The sequence below is a fragment of the Camelus dromedarius genome, chromosome 32 (assembly GCF_036321535.1).
Source record: "Camelus dromedarius isolate mCamDro1 chromosome 32, mCamDro1.pat, whole genome shotgun sequence".
Classification (NCBI taxonomy): domain Eukaryota; kingdom Metazoa; phylum Chordata; class Mammalia; order Artiodactyla; family Camelidae; genus Camelus; species Camelus dromedarius.
This window is the reverse complement of record NC_087467.1, coordinates 14,714,586-14,735,549: the sequence shown is the minus strand read 5'-3', so window position 1 is coordinate 14,735,549 and position 20,964 is coordinate 14,714,586. Positions and strand designations below refer to the sequence as shown.

The window sequence follows — 20,964 nt, the reverse complement described above, 5'->3', positions numbered from 1 at the left end:
GGATGGGAGCCAGGCGCAGGACAGGCACACCCCATTACGTCGTGCTTCACTGAAACTTGTTTCTTCCAAATTGAAGGTTTGTGGCAACGTTGCATTGTCAGATGATGGTGAGCATTTTTTAGCAGTAAAGTATTTGTTAAGATATGTACATTGTTTTCTGAGACATAACACTATTGCACACTTAATAGCCATAGTAAAGTACATACATAATTTTATATGTACTGGGAAATCAAAAAATTGGTGACTCGCTTTATTGCGATATTTGCTCTACTGGTGTGGTCTGCAGCCAAACCCGCAGTTATCTCTGAAGTGTGCCTGCAGGTTGTCAGATATCCCTGGTGATTCTAATATGCAGCCAACTCTGAGAACTACTGGAAGGAAGTGGACTGTCCTTGAAAATGGGAGCATTTACTCCTGAGCATAGCCACAGCCAGACCGTCTTGTGTCTCCGAGGCAACGTGCTGCACTAGATTCAGCACAGGGTGCAGACCCAGTCTCTGCAGCTGACTCTCACGGTGACCTCGGCAAGCCATCTACCTACTCTGGGCCTTGTTGTTCTCGTCTGTAAAATAGGATAATAACAGCAATGCCTGTGTGGCAGGGTCATCTTAAAGAATGAAAGAGAAGCTGTGTGGAAGTCTTTGTAAATTGTGAAGCGCTCTGTAAACTCTTGCTGTTAATACTGGAGATCGTTCTCTTACAGAAAGATAATCATCTAAGTGGCCTGGCAAGTAGCTGGGGTGGCTGTTGTGGCTCTAATTCCTTCATTACGAGTAATAAACCTGAGAACTGTTAAGGATAAGAACTTCTTTCTCCTGTCTAATGTAGGGGGTAGCTGGGAGAGGTGGTCTCCCCCGGCCTCCTGTTAGCCGACCGTCTAAGAGCAGAGGGACCTTGCTGAGAGGGAAGGGACGTCGGTCACCCACTGGCTTCTGAGCCTGACTTGCATCTTCAGGCCCTCTTTTCGCTTGGATTTCGTTTATATCAAAGTGGGTGGAACTCCCGCAGAGTGCTACTGAGAAGGAAGGACAAAGAGAGGGTCCCACCAGGCAGGGCCCCCTCTGTCATTTTTGTGAGTGTGACTGTGGTGTCCCTGTGCAGTAAGCATCACCATGGCTCCTTCGGGTGCAAACAGGAGCATTTTTTCCTTCGGCTTGTCCCCCCCAGGGATTTGAAGTTGGACGGAGGGAGACAATCAGCAGGAGCCGTGAGCTTGAAGGAGATCATCGGCCTTGAAGGCGTGGAGCTGGGAGCCGACGGGAAGGTAAGGCTGCCTGGCTTTCCAGGCCTCGGGCTTGGGCTGGCGCCAGGAGGGTCAGGCGGCAGAGGCTGCGTGAGGGACCGCGAGCCGCCCTCGTGGTGGGGAACCAGGTGCGGGGCATGTTCCTGGGTGAATGGCACCAGCTCCCCAGCCTGCAGATGGATTAAAAAGCCCCACAGCTATTTCTGCACCAATGCTGTTTATAACGGAATCCAAGATCCTGACCAGCACCCCTCTTATTCTCAGGGGATATGTTCCGAGACGGATGCCTGAAACCTTGGATGGTACCTAACCCTATATATGCTGTGTCTTCCCCATACAGACATACCTAAAATTAAGTTTAATTTATAAATTAGGCAGAATAAAGGAGTATCCGAATTGCTGGCGTCACTACTTTGTGCTTTGGGGTCACTATGAAGTAAAATAAGGGTCCCTTGAACACAAGAACTGTGATTCCGTGACAGCCACTCAGATAACTGAGACAGCTACCGAGTGACTAAGAAGGGGGGACTCACTGGACAAAGGGGTGATTCACGTCCTGGGCGGGATGGCACTAGATTTCATCATACTGCTCTGAATGGCGCACAATCTAAAGCTTATGAATTGTGTATTTCTGGAATTTTCCATTTAATATTTTCAGACCATGAGTAACAGAAACTGGGGGTTAGGAGGACTACTTTTCCTCACACACATGCATGTGCAGGCTGGAGTGACAGATGGTTTGATGTGTTAACTAACGGCGACCCCAAGCAGCGTTCCCACTACTGCACAGGGTCTTTGGTTTCCCAGGGTCCTAAGAGGCTGAACACTGAGCAGAGGGGCTGTGGCATCCCTCTTTCATCCATAACTCACTGAGCTGCTGGGCTGAAGTCCGAGGAGTGAGGGTTGAAATATGAACTTTTTAGTGCTGGATCTAGGCAGTCTTCATGAGCTCTCTCGCAAAGCCTGTTTCTGGAGACAACGCAAGTATGTCTTTGGGGAAGTAGTCCCAGTGTAGTTTGCTTGTAGGTGAAGCTGCTGGGACGGCAGACAACTTTCCCCACCACCACTAGCCGTTGTCGCCCTTCTCGCAGAACGGCTGGTCCCCGCTGTGCCCAAATGGCATCGCCCTGAGCTCACATGGAGTGGGGTGTGAGCCATGTTTCCCCAAGCAGGTGAAAAGAAAAGCATGTGTTGTATCCTCATTCCTGAAGGTTGAGTGTTCACGGAGGAATGAGGGAGGATGGAGTGAGATGAGCGCCATAGAGCCAGCTTCTGCCAGAGGAGACGGGAGGGCACGTTACCTGATCAGATGCTTGGGGCCTGACGTGCTGGAATCCTGCGCTTGGTGGATTATAAAGGGTGCTATGAAATGTGCCTCCTGGATCAGACAGCAAACACCCCAGCAACTTCCCAGATAGCACCTTGTTATCAGACACACTAATATCCCTGCCCCATCACATGAATATTCACGCCTAGTGGGATAAACTGAAACTATAGACGGCCTCACGTCAGCCCAGTTAGGTTTTGGCAGAAACAAGTGCCAGAGCAAATGTCCCCCTTCAGATCTCCTTGGACAGACTTGCCGCGGTGAGAACACAGCCCTGAGCGCTGGGTGCCCGTGCAGCTTGATCAGAGCACAGACCTAACCCTGCCTGGGAGTAATCACTGGCTTGTTTTTGTCTTCACCTTTTAGACTGTTTCTTATACCCAGTTTCTGCTACCCACGAATGCCTTTGGAGCGCGGAGAAACACCTTAGACTCCACGGCCTCCTGCCCCCAGCTCCGTGCCCTGAGCCACCGCAGCCTCTCCGTAGGGCGGGCAGGCAGCACCCAGGGCGGCCTCGACACAGGTGAGCCGGGCCCGCCTGGTCTGGGGGGGTCATGGTAGGAGGTGCCCCAGGTGGACAGTGTGGATTGGGTCTCCCCGTGTGCAGATCGGAGGACAGGTGCCCCAGGAGCGTGAGCTCTTCCCGCAGGTGATGTTACTTTTGGGATTTCCAGCGGATTTCAGGCCGCACAGGCTCACAAGCAGGCCACGGGGCACGCTCTCTAGTGAGAGGCCTCCATCGTCAGCCCTAAGCTCCCACGAGGGGAGATGCCTGGACTCCTGGCTCCTCTCCACCACTCAGCTCCTCATCTTTCCAGTTACTTGGCTCCTGCCTGCATTTTCATAGTGCTTCAGTTTGGCCATTCTTCAAATAACTGGGCCATAAATGCATGATCAGGTGATTCTCATATTGGGTGAGTTCACTCAGCTGCTGACAGAAGACTTGAGTCTTCCGTCTTTACAAGCCTTTGTGAGAACTGACGCAGGGGAAAACACTTTGTGAGGCAGGATTATTTCCACTCTTGGAGAAATTCCTGCTGAGCGTGACATTCCTCAGGCCTGTCCAGGTGCTGAGTTCAGAAGCACTGTCTCAATGTTCCGGCCGCCTCTGGTCATTGCCTGCCGTTGGCGTCCGCTCTGGTTTGTGTTCATACAGACCCCACAGCCTGCCCGGATGTACTCACACCAAAGGTGCTTCTCACGTGGGGCAACTTGAGGCCCATTTGATCTGCAGGTTTAGAAAATGAGCCTTTCCTGTGCTATGCTTTGTAATCTGTGAGTGTTTACAGCATTGTTCATGCTTGTGAGTTTTTGTGCTCTCCTGGGTCAGGAAGATAAACGCATGATTTTCTACAGTGGAAAAAGTGTCAGAGTGTTTGGTGAACCCCTCTGTGGCGGGGATATGCTTCACTGGTGTGCAGGGACGTCTGCTGATGGTCAGAGCGGCTGATGCGATTCTGGGCCCAGTAACCTGAAGCCAGCCTTCAGTCTGACTTTGTACTTGGCATTCACCTGGCTGCTTCTGCTTTGGGAGGTCCAGGGCCCTGACCATCGTTTTGCATGTCATCCTTAGGCAGCGACCTGGGAGACTTTATGGACTATGACCCAAATCTCCTGGATGACCCCCAGTGGCCTTGCGGCAAGCACAAACGAGTTCTGATCTTCCCTTCGTACATGGTGAGTAGCGGGAAGGGATGGAGGGTGAGCTGACCCCCTCAGCCTCCTCGGAGAGGTTCTTCCTGGAGTTGGGGGCTTGTTCAAACACTGTTCTGCCGGGTTCTTCTTAAGGACCCCCCAGTGTGGGGCACTCAGGGAGGGGCCAGCACCCGCCTTACATCCAGGATTCTGCCGGCACCTACGCTGCCTCAGGGGGCTTGGGAAGGCTGGGTTGCCCACGCCTGTGAAAGCTGCCAGCTCAGAGTGGAACTTCACCTGTGAGGTTACACATCCACCGACTCCACTGGGTAGGGGAGGACCAATCAGGCCCGTCATTGGCAGTGCTGAGTTCAAGTTCAGCTGTTTGGAGTTCGTGGTGATTGCAGGCCTCTGCACACACTCTGAGCAGACATTTGGCACCGGGCTCTGGATGACAGAATCATCTCCTGGGAAAGTGAAAGTAGGACAATGTGAGTGTTAAATGCAAAACCTTTCCTTGCTGTTTTTATTTCGCGGGCCCTTCCTGTTTTTCCCTTTGTGTAATTTTGGTTTCTGCTTTTGGCTGACCACCATTTCCCACCACTCTGGCCGCAGTTTCGCCAGTGGGGCCTGGCAGTGGGCAGACGTGCCCTGACTTGGAGGTGGGCAGAGCCTGGGTTGCTGTGGGAGCCAGGCTTTCAGGGAAACCAGCTGGGCCAGGCCTGCCACACACGCCAGCAGGTAGACAGCACTGACCCAGGGTGCCCCCACCGCCCCCTGCCAGGCCTGGACGGGGCGGGCGCAGCTGAAAGCGTCCTGGTCTGCTTCCCTTGCTGTCGTCAGAAGCCCTGGCCTCAGGAGTGAGCAGAGGGTCCTTTTTCTATTCTAGGCTCTTGTGTCTGCAGAAGCCAAAGCAGGACCCCACCTCATGCACTCAGCGGGCACCTGAGCACTCACTTTAAGCTTAGAGTTCCCGGCACTGGGGCTCCACCTCCAACCCTTCTCCCTGCGGAGCACTTGGCAAGTGGCTAAAATCACACCGGGCAGAACTCAGACCCTCGCCGGTTATTTTCAACCTACACCCGCTTGTAATGTGGCAGACAGTTCAGAGAGCATTCTAGAATGCCGCACTGAGTCAGAATGAATTGCCCAAGGCTTTTCATGTAAAACTGCCCCGACTGCTCTACTCCTGCCTCTCCCATCCTAACACAGAAAGCAGGACCAGAGCCACGTGAAGTTATTTTCTTCCACCCTATGACCTGTTAGACTATTTACTTCTTTCTAAAAACCAGGGCTTATCCATATAAGCCTGCACTTAGTAAGCATCCGATAAATGACCAGAGTCCTTGCGCTGGTGTCATGCAGGGGGCAACTGAAAGACGGGGACTCGTGCAGCAGTAAGAATTCTTCCTGTTGTTCACTGCTTTATTTGTTAAAGTTCACTGCATTTATTAATTCAGGCAGGAAACCGTGGCTCAGGGAGTCTGAGTGGGGCTGTCACAGTTGACAGACAGGAAGTTAGGGGCTGAGGCTAAAACTCGGCTCAGTCCTCTTCCTACCGCACCCCCGAATCCACATCCCTCAGCCATCGTGTCAGTGGCAGTGGCAGAACCCCCGACCTCAAGGTACGATGTGAAAATGATCTCTGGGCCAACAGGTTAACAGATTTCTGGGTAACCAGGAGACTCAGAAGGGGCACTGTTTTTGATTGGCGTTGGGGTTTGGCAGGGAGCTCCTCTGTAGACACGCTCTGTCTGGTGGTAACATTGACCTCTCCAGAAGGTGTCTGGCCTGTGCCAGCCCTGATTTTTTTCCCCCTTTCTTTAAATGATTTAATTGTGAGCGTCGAGGTTCTGGGCTGTGGTCTCCGTGTGCGTGCCTGGGCGCATGGATCATTTTCCCTCGTCGGACAGTGCGCTGTGTGACCTGCCCAGCGAGCGTGTATGTCCCACCCTCCTCGTTTTATGGTCCCAAGTGGGTCATTTTTCAGTTCACCACACTGAATCTGTAGCCTGTGCTTGCTGTGATTGGCCGTTTGTTAGATGATGAAATTGCTCATGAACTGCATTTGCCTGGTCAGCTCCATAAGACCTACATCTCCTTCTATGCTGGCCACAGATACTGGTACTTTGATAAATGGCGAGTTACAAAGAGCCTCAGACTGGTTCCGGGGGGACTGCCTGTCTAGAAGCAGACATGGATTTTAGGGCTGTTTCATGTGCATTTTTGCATTGAACTTGCGGGAGTAAGAGTGGGGGTTTTGGTTTTGGTTTGTTTGCTTTATTTTGTGTGTTGGGTAACAGGTATAGGATTTGTCCATCCAGCCAGTGTTGACTGAGGCCCTACTATGTGCCAGGCCAGGTGCTTCCTTATATGTTGGAGGACAAATCAGTCACAACCCCCATTCTCCTCAACCTTACAGTGAGCGGAGAAGTCAGACCGAACAGCAGACAAGTCACTCCGGTGCAGAGGCTGAGGGAGGAGCCTCTTAGGAAAGTGGTGGACCTGCCAGGGAGGGGTGGAGGCTGGAGGCAGGTCTCAAGGAAGGCCCCCCTGAGGAAATGGCATCAAAAGTGAATGCCGAGGGGTGAGAAGGAGCAGTCCTGCCAAGCCTTAGGAGGAACACCCACGTGCATGAGTGTGCAAGAGGTTGACTTTGTGTAAAACAGGTATTTATAAGAGTGACAGTCCCTGCCCTTTAAACACACATGCACACATGCATGCACAGGTGGGGCAGTCCATGGAACGATGATCATGGCACTCTCTCCGCTAACCTGACCCCGTGCACAGGGCGCTGCACTTGTTAATAGGTGCTGGCTACCAAGGTGGACAGAGGGAGCTGTAGGGTCACCTGGCCCAGGCCGTCCAAGGCCCTCTTTCAGCGAATGGGGCACATCTTGGCCTGTGGATTGGTGGGAGTCGCTCCCCCCAGACAAATCCCGCTTGGAGCCTTCCTGCTGCTCGGTGAACCCTCGTCGTCGTGGGCAGGGCACCCCTGTAGGCAGATGTCAGCCCTGGCAGAAGCCTGTGCAGCCCCCCTCCGGCGCCCCTCTCCCAGGCTCCCAGAAAACTGTCACCAAAGATTAGTTTTGCCTCTTCTGGACCTTCGTATAAACAGAACCATAGACTATATGCCTTTTTTTTTTTAATCCGTCATTTTTCATACAACTTAGTATCTGTGAGTTTCACTCATGTTGCCAGTGTCAGTAGTTTGTTTTTTGTGTTTTTTTGTTTTTAATTGCTAAGCAGGCTTGCACTGTCTGGATATACCCTCACTTGTTTTATCTTTTCTCCTGTTGGTGGACGTTTACGTTGTTTCCGGTTTAGGGGTGTTAGGAACATTCTTGTGCAAGTCCTTTTGTGGACATACATTTCCAACTCTCTTGGGCAAATACCTACGAGTGGGCTTTCTGAGTCACAGTGGAGGTGACGTTAACCAGCCAGGATGTAGTTGAATGTGTATTTTTGTTCTTGTTCGTTCTCGGTATAAGATAAAAAGGCCACTCAGTGCTACCGTTGGGACGTGCCCTAAAGTCGGAGAGTTCCAGGGGTGAACGTTTCCACGAGGCTCAGAAAGAAGCCTGGTATGACCAAGTGGAAGCAGCACCCCCTTGAAACGGGCCTTGCGTTCGTAGTTACAGTTCGTATTTTTTTTAACTTTGATCCAAGCAAGTCAGTCCCCAGATTAGCCACCATGAAGGGGCCAAGGAGAGGTTTTGAACCAGAAAAAAAAATTCCTAGGGCAGGGATGGAAATCAAATGGCAACTGCCCCCGTGGTTTTGGTCTTCAAGTTTCTAGAAGGTGACCACACACCCTGAAAACGTGTCACGCCTCCTGGCTACGTGCAGGTTCCTGTAGGTCGTCAGCTTAATGATGGTTTCCCTGTGCGGGGAGGGGGCGGGTGGCCTCGTCGGGACCGTGCTTCCTGCTCTGCGCCTCCTGGCTTGTCATTAAAGTCTCACTGGAGACTGGTTATTTGTCATTGGAACCTAGCAGCAAAGTTGGTAGTGTTTCCCCCCCTCCTGGGTGTGGAGAGCAATTAAGAGGAGATAGTAAGTAACAGAGCTGAGATAATGCCAACAAAATTAATGTTCTTTGAGTGGATTTCCTTTTCCTTCTGGGGGAGAAATCCGTCTGGAACTATTTTAATGTCAAAAAAAAAAAAAAAAAAAAGCTGACGAACCACCTTTGTGATACCTGTAGGTACCTAAACCTCAGGGGACGGCTCTTGGATTGATCTCCAAGATCTTTTATTTACTTAATATTACAATCTAAGTACTCGTGGAAAAGCCCCTCCTTCCACCTCCGCCTCTCCCCAGGGTTGTGGGACCGTCCCTCAGAACGTAGTTTTTCGGGACGGTGGGAGATGCTGAGCAGGAGGAAACAGAAGACTCAGTAAAAGGAGGACTAATCCAGCCTTGTGGGCACCTCTGCTTTCTCACCATATTTCCTTCTCACTGAAAGCCGTCTGGGTGCTGGAGGCACTTAACCTGTCTGCAGGGGGATTTACGGAGAAGCTAAAGCAGCTGGAGCCCTGGGGGTCCCTCCCTTGCAGGGCTCTTTCCAGGCCCTCAGGTGTCCAGGTGCCTGGAGCTCACTGAACGTGGGGGACCCTCTCTAAGAAAAGTAACTCAACATTACAAAAACACCAGTGCTGCCCCTCTCGGGAGACTTGAAGGGGCCCTGGAACTTCCCTAGCTCCTTGGAATGTCTGCCAGGCGCCTGCACAAACGCTGAGCAGTGGCTCTTTGAGGCCTGCCAGCTTTTGATGTAAGTGTTAAAAATCCAGTGCCTATTGCATCGTGGTGGGTTTTGTTTACTGTTTAAGGGTTTGGGTTTTGGTTTTGGGGGGAGAGTGCAGGGGTTTTGGTAATAGCTTTATTGGATATAATTCATGTATCGTACAACTCACCTCTTTAAAGTGTACAATTCAGTGGTTTTTAGTTATTCACGGAATTTTGCAACCATCACCACAGTCAATTTCAGGACATTCTCATCATCCTTAAAAGAGGCTCCTGCACCCTTCACTCCCCGCCCTCTAAGCCCTGGGCAACCACTGCTGTACTTTCTGTCTCTGGGGACTTGCCTGTTGCGGACGTTTCATGAAGATCATACACTATGTGGTCTTTTGTGCCTCTGGCCTCCTTTACTTAGCATAAAGTTTTCAGGGTTCATCCATGTGGTGTGTGCATCATTACTCAGTTTTTCTTAAATCTTTATTTTTCTTGTAAAAATAATACAAAACATTGCTTTACATTTCATCCAAGGTGCTGCAGCGTCTGCTCCCTTTCTGTGTTTGTCTCAGATTTTTGATTGTCATTTGGTGATTTTTAACCCGACACTGTATACACAGCTTCTGCTCTGAGGCCCCCCCTTAGCGTGTATTTAAAGGTCCATCCAAATTCTGTCTGGGTGAGTGTGACCTCGGGGCCACATCCACCCAGCGTCATCACAGGTAGGGGGAGACACTACTCCAGAAGTCTCTGTAGTACCACATAAAATTTTGACACATATTTGAAACTGTGAACACAGGGTGGTGTAGTCCTGAAGCAAAGGTGGCTTTCCCTGTGTTCCTCTCTTCAGTCTGCAAAGCATTTCATTTCAGCGAGGGCTGAAGAGCTGCCTCCCTAAGGGGAAGGGATGGAGGTTAGATCCAGGATGTGTCTGGAATCTGATGGGCAGAAATACCAAAAAACGCAGCCCAGGCCTCACAGGTCGTGTGCTTATTCCCGTGTTTCCTTGTGATTTGCTGTCCTCTCAGGGAAGCAGTCGCGACAGTTTGTGGTTACACAGGTCCCACGAGGGCCGCGGCTCTGCTTACCTCAGCAGGCAGGGGGCCACTTCCAGGGCCCAGGGAGCTCGGGGCCCTGATGGACGGACAGCAAGTGCGGGGAAGCAGGGGCGCCCCAGTGTGCGGCCGCTGGTGGTGCCAGAGGGGGCTGCAGATCTCACTGCCTCCCACCCCTCCCCCGTCTCACAGGCCCGGAAAGCCAGGCTCAGAGAGGCTGCGTGCCTGCCCCCGGGCGCCCTGCTGCTCCCGGGTTACAGGTAGCCCTGTGGTTGGAACCTGGCTCCTCCTTTGGAATGTTCCTGCCCCCGGGGGCTCCTCTGACCCCAAGAGGTGCAGTAGCAGAGTCTAAGGCAAGCGCACATCTGTTTAGAGCTGCTCTAAGAGTTCCCAGGGAGATGTGGAGGCCCAGAGGTGAGGGCAGGAGGAAGCAGAGCCTTACCAGCCCCCAAATGGAAGCAGTTTTCCTGTTGTTTCTGTGCAATCAGACCAGCAGCCTGCTAGCTCTGAGCCCCTCCTTCTCCAGCATCGTCAGCAGGGTGCGTGTACCCCCCACCCCACACACACAGCTGCTGCCTCCCTGTCCCCTTGCTTGCTCCCACCCCCTCCTGTTGTGCCCCCACCCCACCCATAGCAGCCTTCACTAGGGCATCGAACTGAGGCCCAAGTTCAGCTCTGTGGAGGCTCCCTCCCTTGTCCTGTGATGAGTCAAGATTTCGTTTGTTTTTGTAAAAAGCAAAGGGTGTCTCAGCGTCTCTGCCATAGATGTGGTGGGCTCTTCCAGCAGGATAACTCGGTTGTGGTTGTGGGCTTACCAATGGGACACGTGACGTCAGCCCCCAGACTGGGCCGTCCTGACTCTGCCTCCGTCTCCCACCTGGCAGGCCAGCTAGGGCTCCCTTCTGAACTGCGTCTCCCGGGATGGTCTCCTCCTCCCAGCTGACTCTGTCGTCTCCTTTTTGCAGCTGTGCACTCGCAGCCTCTCTGCGGCCAGGCAGCTGCAAGAAAGTGCATTTTACGTGCTCTTGCCCCCTCTGCAAATCACAGGCACAGAGGACGGAGCTGCCTGTCTCTCACGCAGCCTGGCCCAGCTGTGGGCCACCGCTGGTGCTGCCAAGAGCCCTGCATCTAGCGAATCCCAGGGCCTGGAATTTGGTGGCACTGAAAACAGTGGTCAGTCTGTCCCAGACCAGGAGGGGACCAAAGTTTGTTTATTAGCACTTTGGTGCATAGGAACATGTATGCATTGGCCAAACCCAGGCCTTGCGAGTCTTTATAAACCATGCAAGTAGACTGATGGGGGAGCTAGAACAAAGCTTGGGTCTCCCTTTTAATTCATTCTCTCAAGCCAGAACGAACGAGCCACCCAGTACTGCCTCCTCAGCTCACCCCCGTCGCTGGAAAGAGGACAACCGTCTCTTGCCAGATACTGAGTGGCAAAACTGTGGTTTAAACACAGGGGGTTTGGCTCCAGAGTCTGGATCTTCCCCACTGAGCTGCAGCTCAGAGCAGCAGAGGTGAAAGCACGACTGAGGGAGAGCCGTCTCAACAGGACAGGAGACATGTGGGAAGTACGCCCTCAGACCAGGGCCTTATCCCACGTGCCCCCAGTGAGGTTCTGTGGCAATCGTGGTAAACGCCATCAAGGAAAACAGCGTGTGTGTCAGTTAGCGGTTCGGCTATGGAGCACAGCATCCACTCACGCTAGTTTAAGAAGAAAGGGATCCAACACAGGGCACCAGACAGCTTATGGAATCACTGGCGAGGCTAAGTTGGGATTTCAGGAATGATTACAAAATTATACTGCAGAACCAGGTCACCAGGGGAATCTGCACTGGCTGTCAGCCCTGGATGTGGCAGCACTGCCACCTCCATGGTCAGGAAGCCGCCACCGCTGCTGGCTCCAGATTCATGCTGCCCTGTTGTGGTCTACACCCGCAGAATGGACACCACGACTCTTGGTAGCAGAATCAACAGAAGCATAGCCTCTGCTTCAACTCTGCTCTCTGACACCAGTGCATCAGATAGGAAGAACTGGGGGCTGTACTGGGAATCCTAGCTGCAAAGGGGTCGGGAAGTACCACGAGGCATCCCGGAAGGGGACTGGATATCCATGCCGTAGTCTATATGAAGGTGAATCCCTGGGGTTTAGGTGAGTCCACCAGGGGATGATCCTACAGAAGTGGCCTTGCAAGCCAGGCAAGGAGGATCTGAGGCACATGAAAGTCACCTGGGCCAAGAGCAGGGCCCCACCCTCAGACGCCGACTCAGCGGGACTGGAGCAGAGCCCAGTTTGCTGCCGTCTCCCCCCGCTGAGCTCTCGGTAAGATTCTCCAGTGTCCTTGAACATTCTGTTCTCTCTGTCTGATCTTCGAGATAAACCCATGAGGCGGCCTGTCAGGTATTCTTACCTCGTGCAGAGGAAGGTGAGGCTCAGGGAGGTTAGGCCACTTTCTCCAAGTCACCTGGCTCACTGGAGGCAGAGCCGCCGACCACCACCCAGCCCTTTCCACCTGCCAGCCTCCCGGAGCTGCTCGCCGCTGCTCCTAACCGCTGCTCCTTCAGTCTGATTAAGAACAGAAAAGCAGGAAAGCAGTGCTCCCCGCTCCCAAGCCCTGTCACCTCTCCGACCCTCTGTTTCTTCATCTATAAGGTGAGGTGGTTGGAAAACACTTGCAAACTTCTCTTTTGGCAGCGGGAGCCTTCTTTCAAGAGAAGTGTTGCGTGTATCCACGTTTAAGAAAGGAAAAAGCAGAGCTGCTGTGGTTGCCGCAGGGAGGGGTCCAGACACCCCCGACCCCACTTCCAGCCCCGGAATATCCTTGCTGGGGGACTCCTCAGGCTTTGGCCCCCAACAATAGCTGGTGACTCTTTGCTTGAACCTGCTCACGTCATTGCAAACCTTGTGACCTTCGTCTGCAGGGGAAGAACCGGAGGGGCTGTCTCTGGGAGGGCAGGAATGTTGAGGGGGGAGGAGGGGAGAAGGGGTGCAGGGAATTTAGGAAACAGAAGAACTGGCTGATTGGCCGGGGGTCCCAGCCTGAGGTGAGTATGTTAGATGTGGTCCCCGTTCTGCTGCTTGTTTCCCAAATGAAAAATCTTACATCCTGTTCAACCCGGGGGAGACATCTGAGACGACAGGCACGTCTTGGAGGGCCGCCACAGAGAAGGCGTCCACTATCCTGGACCTCGGCAGTAAGTGGCCTTCACATCTGCGCAGCCCACCCTCTCTGCCCCGCAGAGCAGCACTGCACACCCACATGTGCCTGCACGTGTCCACACGCTGGCGCTGCCCGGCTGCTCGCCAGCACTCCGTGGGTACACGTGGCAGCTACCAGAGCGGGCGTGTCCTGGGCCAGCTGAGGAAGAGCCTTCCTGATGGGGCTGGAAGGACCAGGGCTCTGAGGAAGAAGTCGTGGCATTGCACCCGCCGAGTCCACTTCCACCCAGAAGTTGGGGACACTCTGAACAGGCTCGGTGGAATTGTGGGCGTTAAGGTAGCTGTGGTTTGCCTTTATTCACCAGAGAAGCAGAAAAGGTGCCATGAAGGTCAGTGTGGGTTTGGGCATGCAGGTGATGGCCTGCTCTTGGTTATAAAGGGACACCAGAGGCATTCCATGTGCCTCTTCTGAAATCATGTCCAACCAAGCGTCTTCAGAATGGGGCTGTTCACAGAAAACCACCAGCTTTTGTTGGAGTTGTTGAGGAAACCTTGGACATGTCTTCTGGAAAAGGCCAAGCCCTGGTCTGAGAAGAGGCTGGCAGCGGCCGGTGGTCTATGGGAACAGGCCTTCTCATCACAGACGGGTGGTTTCTTTGTTCCCTGGCTTTGCCTGACAAAGGTTATCGCCTGGGACCAGCCAGGAGAGGCATCACGCATCGTCGAGCCCTTGGAAAGTACACTGCTGAGGAGGTGGGGTGAGATTAACCTGGTGAGACCCGGCCAGAATGTGTGTAATCTCGAGTTGAAAGTGGGAGGCACAGAGGACCACGGGAGACCAGGTACACAGAGGGCTCGAGGAAGCCGGTCTCTACAGATGGATGGAATTAGGAAGGGGAAGGAGAGGACGAGGAGACTTGAGGGCCACGGGACTGTTAATTATAGCTAACATGATGTCCATACAATGGACTAATATCCAGCCTTCGAAACGGAGGGAGTCCTAACCCATGCTGCAACGTGGATGAATCTTGAGGACATTGTGTTCAGTGAAATAAGCCAGACACACAAGGACAAATACCGTGTGATCCCACTTGTACGAGGTGCCCGGAGTAGTCAAACTCAGAGAGACAGAAAGTAGAGCGGTGGTTTCCAGGCTGAGCTGGGGGGAGGGAATGCACAGTTTCAGGTTTGCAAGGTGATAAGAGTTCTGGAGATGGACGATGATAGTTGTGCAACATGGTGAATGTACTTCATGCCACTGAAGTGCACACTTAAAAACAGTTAAATTGGTAAGTTTCATGTTACGTATATTTTCCCTCGTTTAAAAAAGAAATTCAAAAAACAACAGCTAACATTTATTGAGCACTTGCTATATTCTAAGCACCGTCCAGAGCACTTCTCACGTATTTCTTGATATAGCCATATGAGGTGGGCGTTGTTACTGTTTTCGTTTTACAGACGTGGAATCTGACATTTAGGGTCATTAAATTTACCTCCTACAGTCAGATGACTAGTGATGGTCTGGTGAAGATTGTACCCAGATCTGTGCGAGTCCAGATCACACGCTGTGTGAATGTCGGACTGAAACGCAGGCACTCAAAGAGGGACTCACCTCCCTGCAGGCACCGACTCCTGATGGTCCGGAGGCTGGGGTTTCTAAACGCTGCTGTGCCCTGCTGATAGCAGGGGTTAGGTTCCCCGTTGCTGGTGGTGTTGGAAGCTGGCTATAACTTGCTCAGGATTATTATACATGACCCTTCTTCTAAGAGTGACCTGTGTCACCCAATCTGTTACAGACCACTGTCATCGACTATGTGAAGCCCTCAGATCTCAAGAAGGACATGAATGAGACCTTCAAGGAGAAGTTCCCTCACATTAAGTTAACACTCAGCAAAATAAGGAGGTACGTGAGAATGGGCACCCACTCGAACTTTCCCCCAGTCCCCCCTCCCAGCAAGCACCAAGCTCATGCTTTGTACGATGGGTCTCTCCGTTGTTCTGGGGAAATGAAATATGGTCACCTTCAGCAAAAAGAGGCTCATCCGATGCTGGCTGACCGCTGCCTGGATGGGAGAGAGCCCTGGGAGCCAGGACGGAGGTGGCGCCCTTGACATGAGCTGACAGTCGGATATGGTGGGGAGAGGTACCTGTGGCTCATAGTTGAGTAAGGTTTATGTCATGGAAAGCTCAGAATAGGGAACATTCGGTTCCCTGCTCTCTCTCAAGTGCAGGCAAAACAAAAGAGTTGGCATCACAGAGTTTGGGAAGATAACTCTTTACCCACGGTCGTCCACCCAGAGGTGACAGCCAAGCCCTATCTGGAAGCAGTCAGCAAACAGCCAAAGCAAAATCAGGCCTGAATCTCCCCTGCGGCTGACTGGGTCCACCCAGTGGTGACCCACATCTGCCGGCCCAGGATTCAGGAGGACCGGCCTTGCTGGGCTGGAGAGAGGCTGCCTTGGGTTGCGGGGTCTGTGTGCCAAGACAGCAGGCTTTCATTGGGGGGGGGGTGGTACTGGAGGCTAGACTACACACACAGTGTGGGAATACACAGCATCATTCACACGTGTACGCATCCCGATACTGATTTGATGCTGGTGTGCTCCGAGCCAAAGAGGTGAGAAGAGTTAAGTGTTCGCACTTTGTCCGTCGGCCGGGCAGCTCTCCTAAGCAGACGGGTTGCTGTGCCCTTAGCCTGAGCCTGCTTCTGCCATAGTCAGTGCCTGTAACGGACGCTCAGCAGAGCTGATACCAAGTGCCTTGCTTGTCTCAGTAACTGTCTCTCTGGAACGACCTTGGTTTCCCACTGTCACTTTGGACGCTTCTGCTCCCAGTTTTCAGACCCTCAGGGATCCGCTTGGGTTCAGCTTGGTCCCGTGTCAACAGGGTCTGTACAGCTCGGGAAGGGTCCGAAGCCCCAGCGACTTGAGTCTGCTGGCCGCGTATAGGATGATGTGCTCACCTGTAGGGACAGAATCCCATTCCACGTCGCCCTTCTGGGAATGAGAAAGAGGATGCTGTCAGGACGGGCCAGTCTTTTCCTTTGGGGCCCCCCGAGACTCCGGGTTCTAACAGGACTCCTCCCTCCTTCTGCCTTTCTAGCCTAAAGCGAGAGATGCGGAAGCTCGCCCAGGAGGACTGTGGCTTCGAGGAGCCCACGGTGGCCATGGCCTTTGTCTACTTTGAGAAGCTCGCCCTCAAGGGAAAGCTCAACAAACAGAACCGGAAGCTTTGTGCCGGGGCATGTGTGCTCTTAGCAGCCAAAATTGGAAGCGACCTCAAGAAACACGAAGTCAAGCATTTAATTGACGTAAGTGGGCTGAGTCCTGATGGCTGGGGGAGCACGCGCTCTGAGTCAGCGTTGGTCTCTCAGAAGAGCCTGGTCGGTGACCCTGCCTGGGAGACGTCTGATCCTTGGTACCGCTGAGGGACCAGGGCTGTGAGGTCGGCCCTTCTGCAGTGGACATCAGGCCCCACATCTCAGGCTGTCTTAGAACAGAGGGAGGAGCCACACTGACGAGACCGAAAGTCCCCAGGATTGGGTCTGGCCATAAAAGTCCATTTTCAGGCACCACAAGGGGTGAGCTTATCCTGAAAGCCACAGAAGCCACTTCAATGGCCAGGGGTCTTGTGGACGGTGTGACCCACAAAGTGCCCATCAGTCACAGGCTGCCTCCTCTTTTAGGGAAGGGCATGGGTTTGACTGAGTGCTATCTCTTTTCTTTTAAAGTAGAGCCCCATCAAAACAAGGAAACACTGATCTTCCTGGATGAATGTATGAATGCCCATCTTAAAATTCAGTCTATTCATAGGAAATCTGAGGTACAGTAAAGCTAATCAGGAGACAGTTGCCACTGCAAAGACAGTTTCTTAGTCCCATTTCTCAAGAGGAGAGGTGTCTTAGCTCAGCTGCCATGACCAAAGACCACAGCCTGGGCGGCTTAAACAATGGACACTGAGCAGTCATGCAGGCTGGGAAGCCTGAGACCAAAGTGCCGGCTGCTTCGGTTCCTGGTGAGAGCCCTCTCCCTGGCTTGGAGATGGGCGCCTTCTCGCTGTGTCCCCCCATGGCTCGGGGTTGGGGGTGCGGGGAGCAGGCAAGCTCCCTGGTCTCTTCTTACAAGGACACTGATCACATCAGGAGGACCCCCACCCGCTTCAGCTCCTCTAAACCTCATCACCTCTAAAAGGCCCCACCTCCTAGCACCATCACACCGGAGGACAGGACATCAGCATACGAATTTTGGGGTGACACATTCAGTCCATAAAGGGGAGGGCACACCACACCACCAGGGCCTTGTGAGGAAGCAAGGAGAGATCAGAACTGAGGCCAGGAGATTTTGCTGTGGTTTCCGCAGGAAGGAACAGGCGAGGCAGGGAAAGCAGGCTTAGGACTGGCTGGTTGGGATTGTTTCCGTGGGCTCCAGGGCACAGGGCTGTCCCTACATGTCTGGGACCTGGCCTTGGTGACTAGGGCAGGTAGATGGCGGCTCAGAGTGTGACAGCCAGTTGAAGAGGTGGCTGGGTGTGGGCTCTGGATTGGTTAGTTTGTATGTGAAAGGTGCACCCACGGGCGAGTTGTCCACTCTCCCTAGGAGCCAGCTAACCCTGGGAGGGGCAGTGCCTCCAGGGTCAGCAAGGTCCCAAAATGTCAAAGCCTCAGAATACGGAAAATAAAAGACCTGGTTAGTGCAACGCCCCGCCTGTCTAGCTGCGTGGCCGTCTTCAGTGCCAAAGGAGCAGCAGCAGAGAGGGCGCTAATGGAGGTGCTCCCACCTAAGAAAGAGTATGCTTTTTAAAAATTTTACCATTTTAATTATTTTAAGCATACAGTTCAGTGGTATTAAGAACATTCATAATGTTTTGCAACTATCACCACCGTCCATCTCCAGAACTCTTCATCTTGCAAAACTGGAACTCTGTCCCCATTGAACAATAACTCCCCATTCCCTGTCCCCAGCCCCTGGCAACCAACCAGTCTACTCTCTGAATCTGACTACTCTGACCTCATATAAGTGGAATCATGCAGTATTTGTCCTTTTGCAACTGACTCATCTCATTTTGCATAATGTCTTTGACGTTCATCCACGTTGTAACATGTGTCGGAATTTCCTTCCTTTTTAAGGCCGAATAACATTCCATGGTGTATATATGCCACATTTTGTTTATCCATCCATCCATCCACGGAAGAAAGAGTATTCTTTAGGTCAGGGCTTTACTGGTTATAAGAAATGGTACAAAATCATCTAGCTCGTGCAGTAAACGCTCTTAGGAACGTGGAGGTGATCTCTGGATGCCAAATCTGAAGTGAGGATCAGTAGGTTTACATAGAGAGGAGCTGAACTAATGCTACTTGTAATCCCTGCAAGTATGATGTTACACATATTTAGTCATAGTTGAGAAATGTATTATCCAGCAATGCTCACAGTCGTAATGCAGAATGTAAGGGTAACAATTTGACAAGCCTTTTGCGATAGCAATTAACTGAACGTAAGATCCTGTCCCACTGATAATCCGAATGCAGTCACCAACTGCTCTGGCATTGAGATTTTTAAAAAATTAAGCCAAAAGCTGAGCTTAAGCCAAAGCAGAATGTACTCCAGCAAAAATGAGGCCTTCCCTACCCACCCTCACTCTGATGGTTCTCCATTTCTGCCCCAGAAGCCCCTGCAGCTGGGAGGACCAAGAGGCAGTGCAGGAGAGGGAGCCCCTGGGCGTGGGCTCCGCCCATTCAGGTACATACGAGCCGTGAGCCGCTCTGAAAGTGAGGTGGCCTCACCAGGGCTTGGTCCTCGTGCGTAAAATGAAAGGGCCAAATTGCATACAACCAGCTCACCCAGCCCTGAGCTTACCACGTGGTTACTGTTGTAGATGACCTGCTGTCTTTTTCGTCTTGCCTCTAAGCTTGAGTAACCTCATGTAGCAGGTAGAGCTAGAGTCTCAGCTGCACCTGAATCTCAGCATCGCAATTCACTGCCCACGTCACCTTAGACAGATGATGCTACCTCTTGACCCTGTTTTCTCGTCTGTAAGCTAGAGGTAAACATAACACTGACCTTGTAAGACAGATGAGCGATTAAGTGAAGTCGCGGGATGTATGTCAGGTAGACTGCAGGTCTCAGTGGGGTACGACTCTCCCTCCACCAGGACTGAGGGCAGGAAGCACTCCAATGCCCCCCTTTCCTCCTCCACAGTCTTGCCCATCACGGGTTTCTCTGGAAACACTCACCGGCTGATGGATACAGAGGTTACACGTGGGGAGAAAAAACCTAGGATTTTTATCTCAAAGCTAAAAAGCTTCTGATTTTAATTCTGTTGCAGAAACTGGAAGAGAAGTTCCGGCTGAACAGACGAGAACTGATTGCCTTTGAATTCCCGGTGTTGGTGGCCTTGGAATTTGCCCTTCATCTGCCAGAGCACGAAGTCATGCCCCATTACAGACGCCTGGTCCAGAGTTCCTAGCACAGGCCTCCGAGGAGGGCCAGGGGCCACTTCCTCTGGGCGCGGGCGAGCAGCACTTACTGCTGGAAAGGCAAAAATAGAACTCGGCTGACCAAACGTTTTTCCTCTCGACATGTTTTTGTGTAGACGCAGTACCGGGAGCTTTTCAGGGAGTCTTGTGTCTGGCCAGCAGAGATGAGCCATGAACTGTTAACTGCTCAGCAAGGAACGGGAGCCCCGTGCAGAAGACCACTCTCCCAGCTCTCCGCGAGCAAGACTTCCTCGCTGTCCCCACCCCGGGCTTCCTCGCGGCCACACGCAGGCCTTGCAGGCTTGTCCCCGGGTCTTCTCTCCAGATCCATTCCAACCCAGAGCGTGAAGCCCTAGAGCAGAGGAGGGGAAGGGAATTTGCAGAAGTTGGAGGAGAGCTTCTGGAAGATACGCTCCCTATGTCAAAAGAGCGTGCCAATTTATTTTTGTATCCGCTGTTGGAAGTGCACTTTCCCCTGGGGCGTGTGGATGAGCGAGTGTGCGAGTGTGTGTGTCTGAGAGAGGCCACGTCAGCCTGCCACCCCCAAGGCCAGCCCCACCCTCTACAGAGAGACCTCAGCCTGGGGTGTGGGGCCAGGCTGACCTTCGGCAATTATTTCTAGACAATCTCTGGATAAGCACCACTCTCTGCATAACCTCCTCTGCCCTTAGCAAATGCCATTGTTTCTGTTACTGCTCCTACTGCCACCAACGGGGCAGAGACCAGCTCTCACGGGCGGACGCAGCAGGGAACTCTGTCCCTTTCCGCTGTCACGCCCTGTGCGTCCAGCGCACCTGCGCACTTTCCCCACTGTGGAGACACTGGCTGGGCTCGTGGTGTGTATTCCTGTGCTCTATGTTAGAGCGCACCATAGGCACATTTATTGTGCTGGAGATATACATATATATATATATATATAAAGTGTTTTATAAAAATCCAGAATAGGGGTAAGACGCATGATTGGTGTTTTGAGGCTTTTGACAGCTGGGACAAACTGTGTCTTGAGCCGAGGTTGAAAGGCAGTGACTCACCATCGCCACGTCCTCAGGGCTGTTAGTGCAGAGTTCTCATTGTAACTTGTACCGACTCGCTGGGACCACCCGTAGGGAGGCACCTCACCGCGCTGCCACCTCGTAGCTGCAAGACAGTGGTGCCCGCTGGGGTTCACCTGATTGAAGGAAGCCTGTGGCCCCTGTAAAAAGAGAATTAAAAGATTTTATTGTTTCTGTGTACCTGGCTGAGTCTGTGTTGACACGGAAGTCTCACCAGTCACCCCTTGCCCTGCATTACAGATCATCTGCCACCGGCCCCACCTCAATTTTACACACAGATTCGGAG

The 20,964-nt window shown here is 52.6% G+C and overlaps 2 protein-coding genes across 3 annotated transcripts in view; one reads left to right on the top strand and one right to left on the bottom strand.

The window, feature by feature from the left end:
* Positions 1-20,856, top strand: part of CABLES1 (Cdk5 and Abl enzyme substrate 1) — an 89,497-nt gene extending 68,641 nt beyond the window's left edge. Inside the window, exons 5-10 of the mRNA XM_010976889.3 lie at positions 1,168-1,264; positions 2,937-3,093; positions 4,144-4,247; positions 14,951-15,057; positions 16,257-16,464; positions 19,476-20,856. Coding sequence (XP_010975191.3) covers positions 1,168-1,264; positions 2,937-3,093; positions 4,144-4,247; positions 14,951-15,057; positions 16,257-16,464; positions 19,476-19,616 — 814 coding nt within the window. The 3' untranslated portion in view covers positions 19,617-20,856. The remainder of the gene's footprint in view (positions 1-1,167; positions 1,265-2,936; positions 3,094-4,143; positions 4,248-14,950; positions 15,058-16,256; positions 16,465-19,475) is intronic.
* TMEM241 (transmembrane protein 241) overlaps positions 14,495-20,964 on the bottom strand; it is a 99,408-nt gene continuing 92,938 nt past the window's right edge. The window contains exons 15-17 of one of the 2 annotated variants that reach the window (XR_010378671.1): positions 20,658-20,818; positions 19,211-19,978; positions 14,495-16,150 (exon numbers count right to left, since the gene is read on the bottom strand). The gene's annotated coding sequence lies outside the window, so the exon portion shown is untranslated. Of the gene's footprint in view, positions 16,151-17,946; positions 19,979-20,657; positions 20,819-20,964 lie in introns of those variants that run through there. The other variant, XR_010378670.1, reaches the window with a different exon arrangement.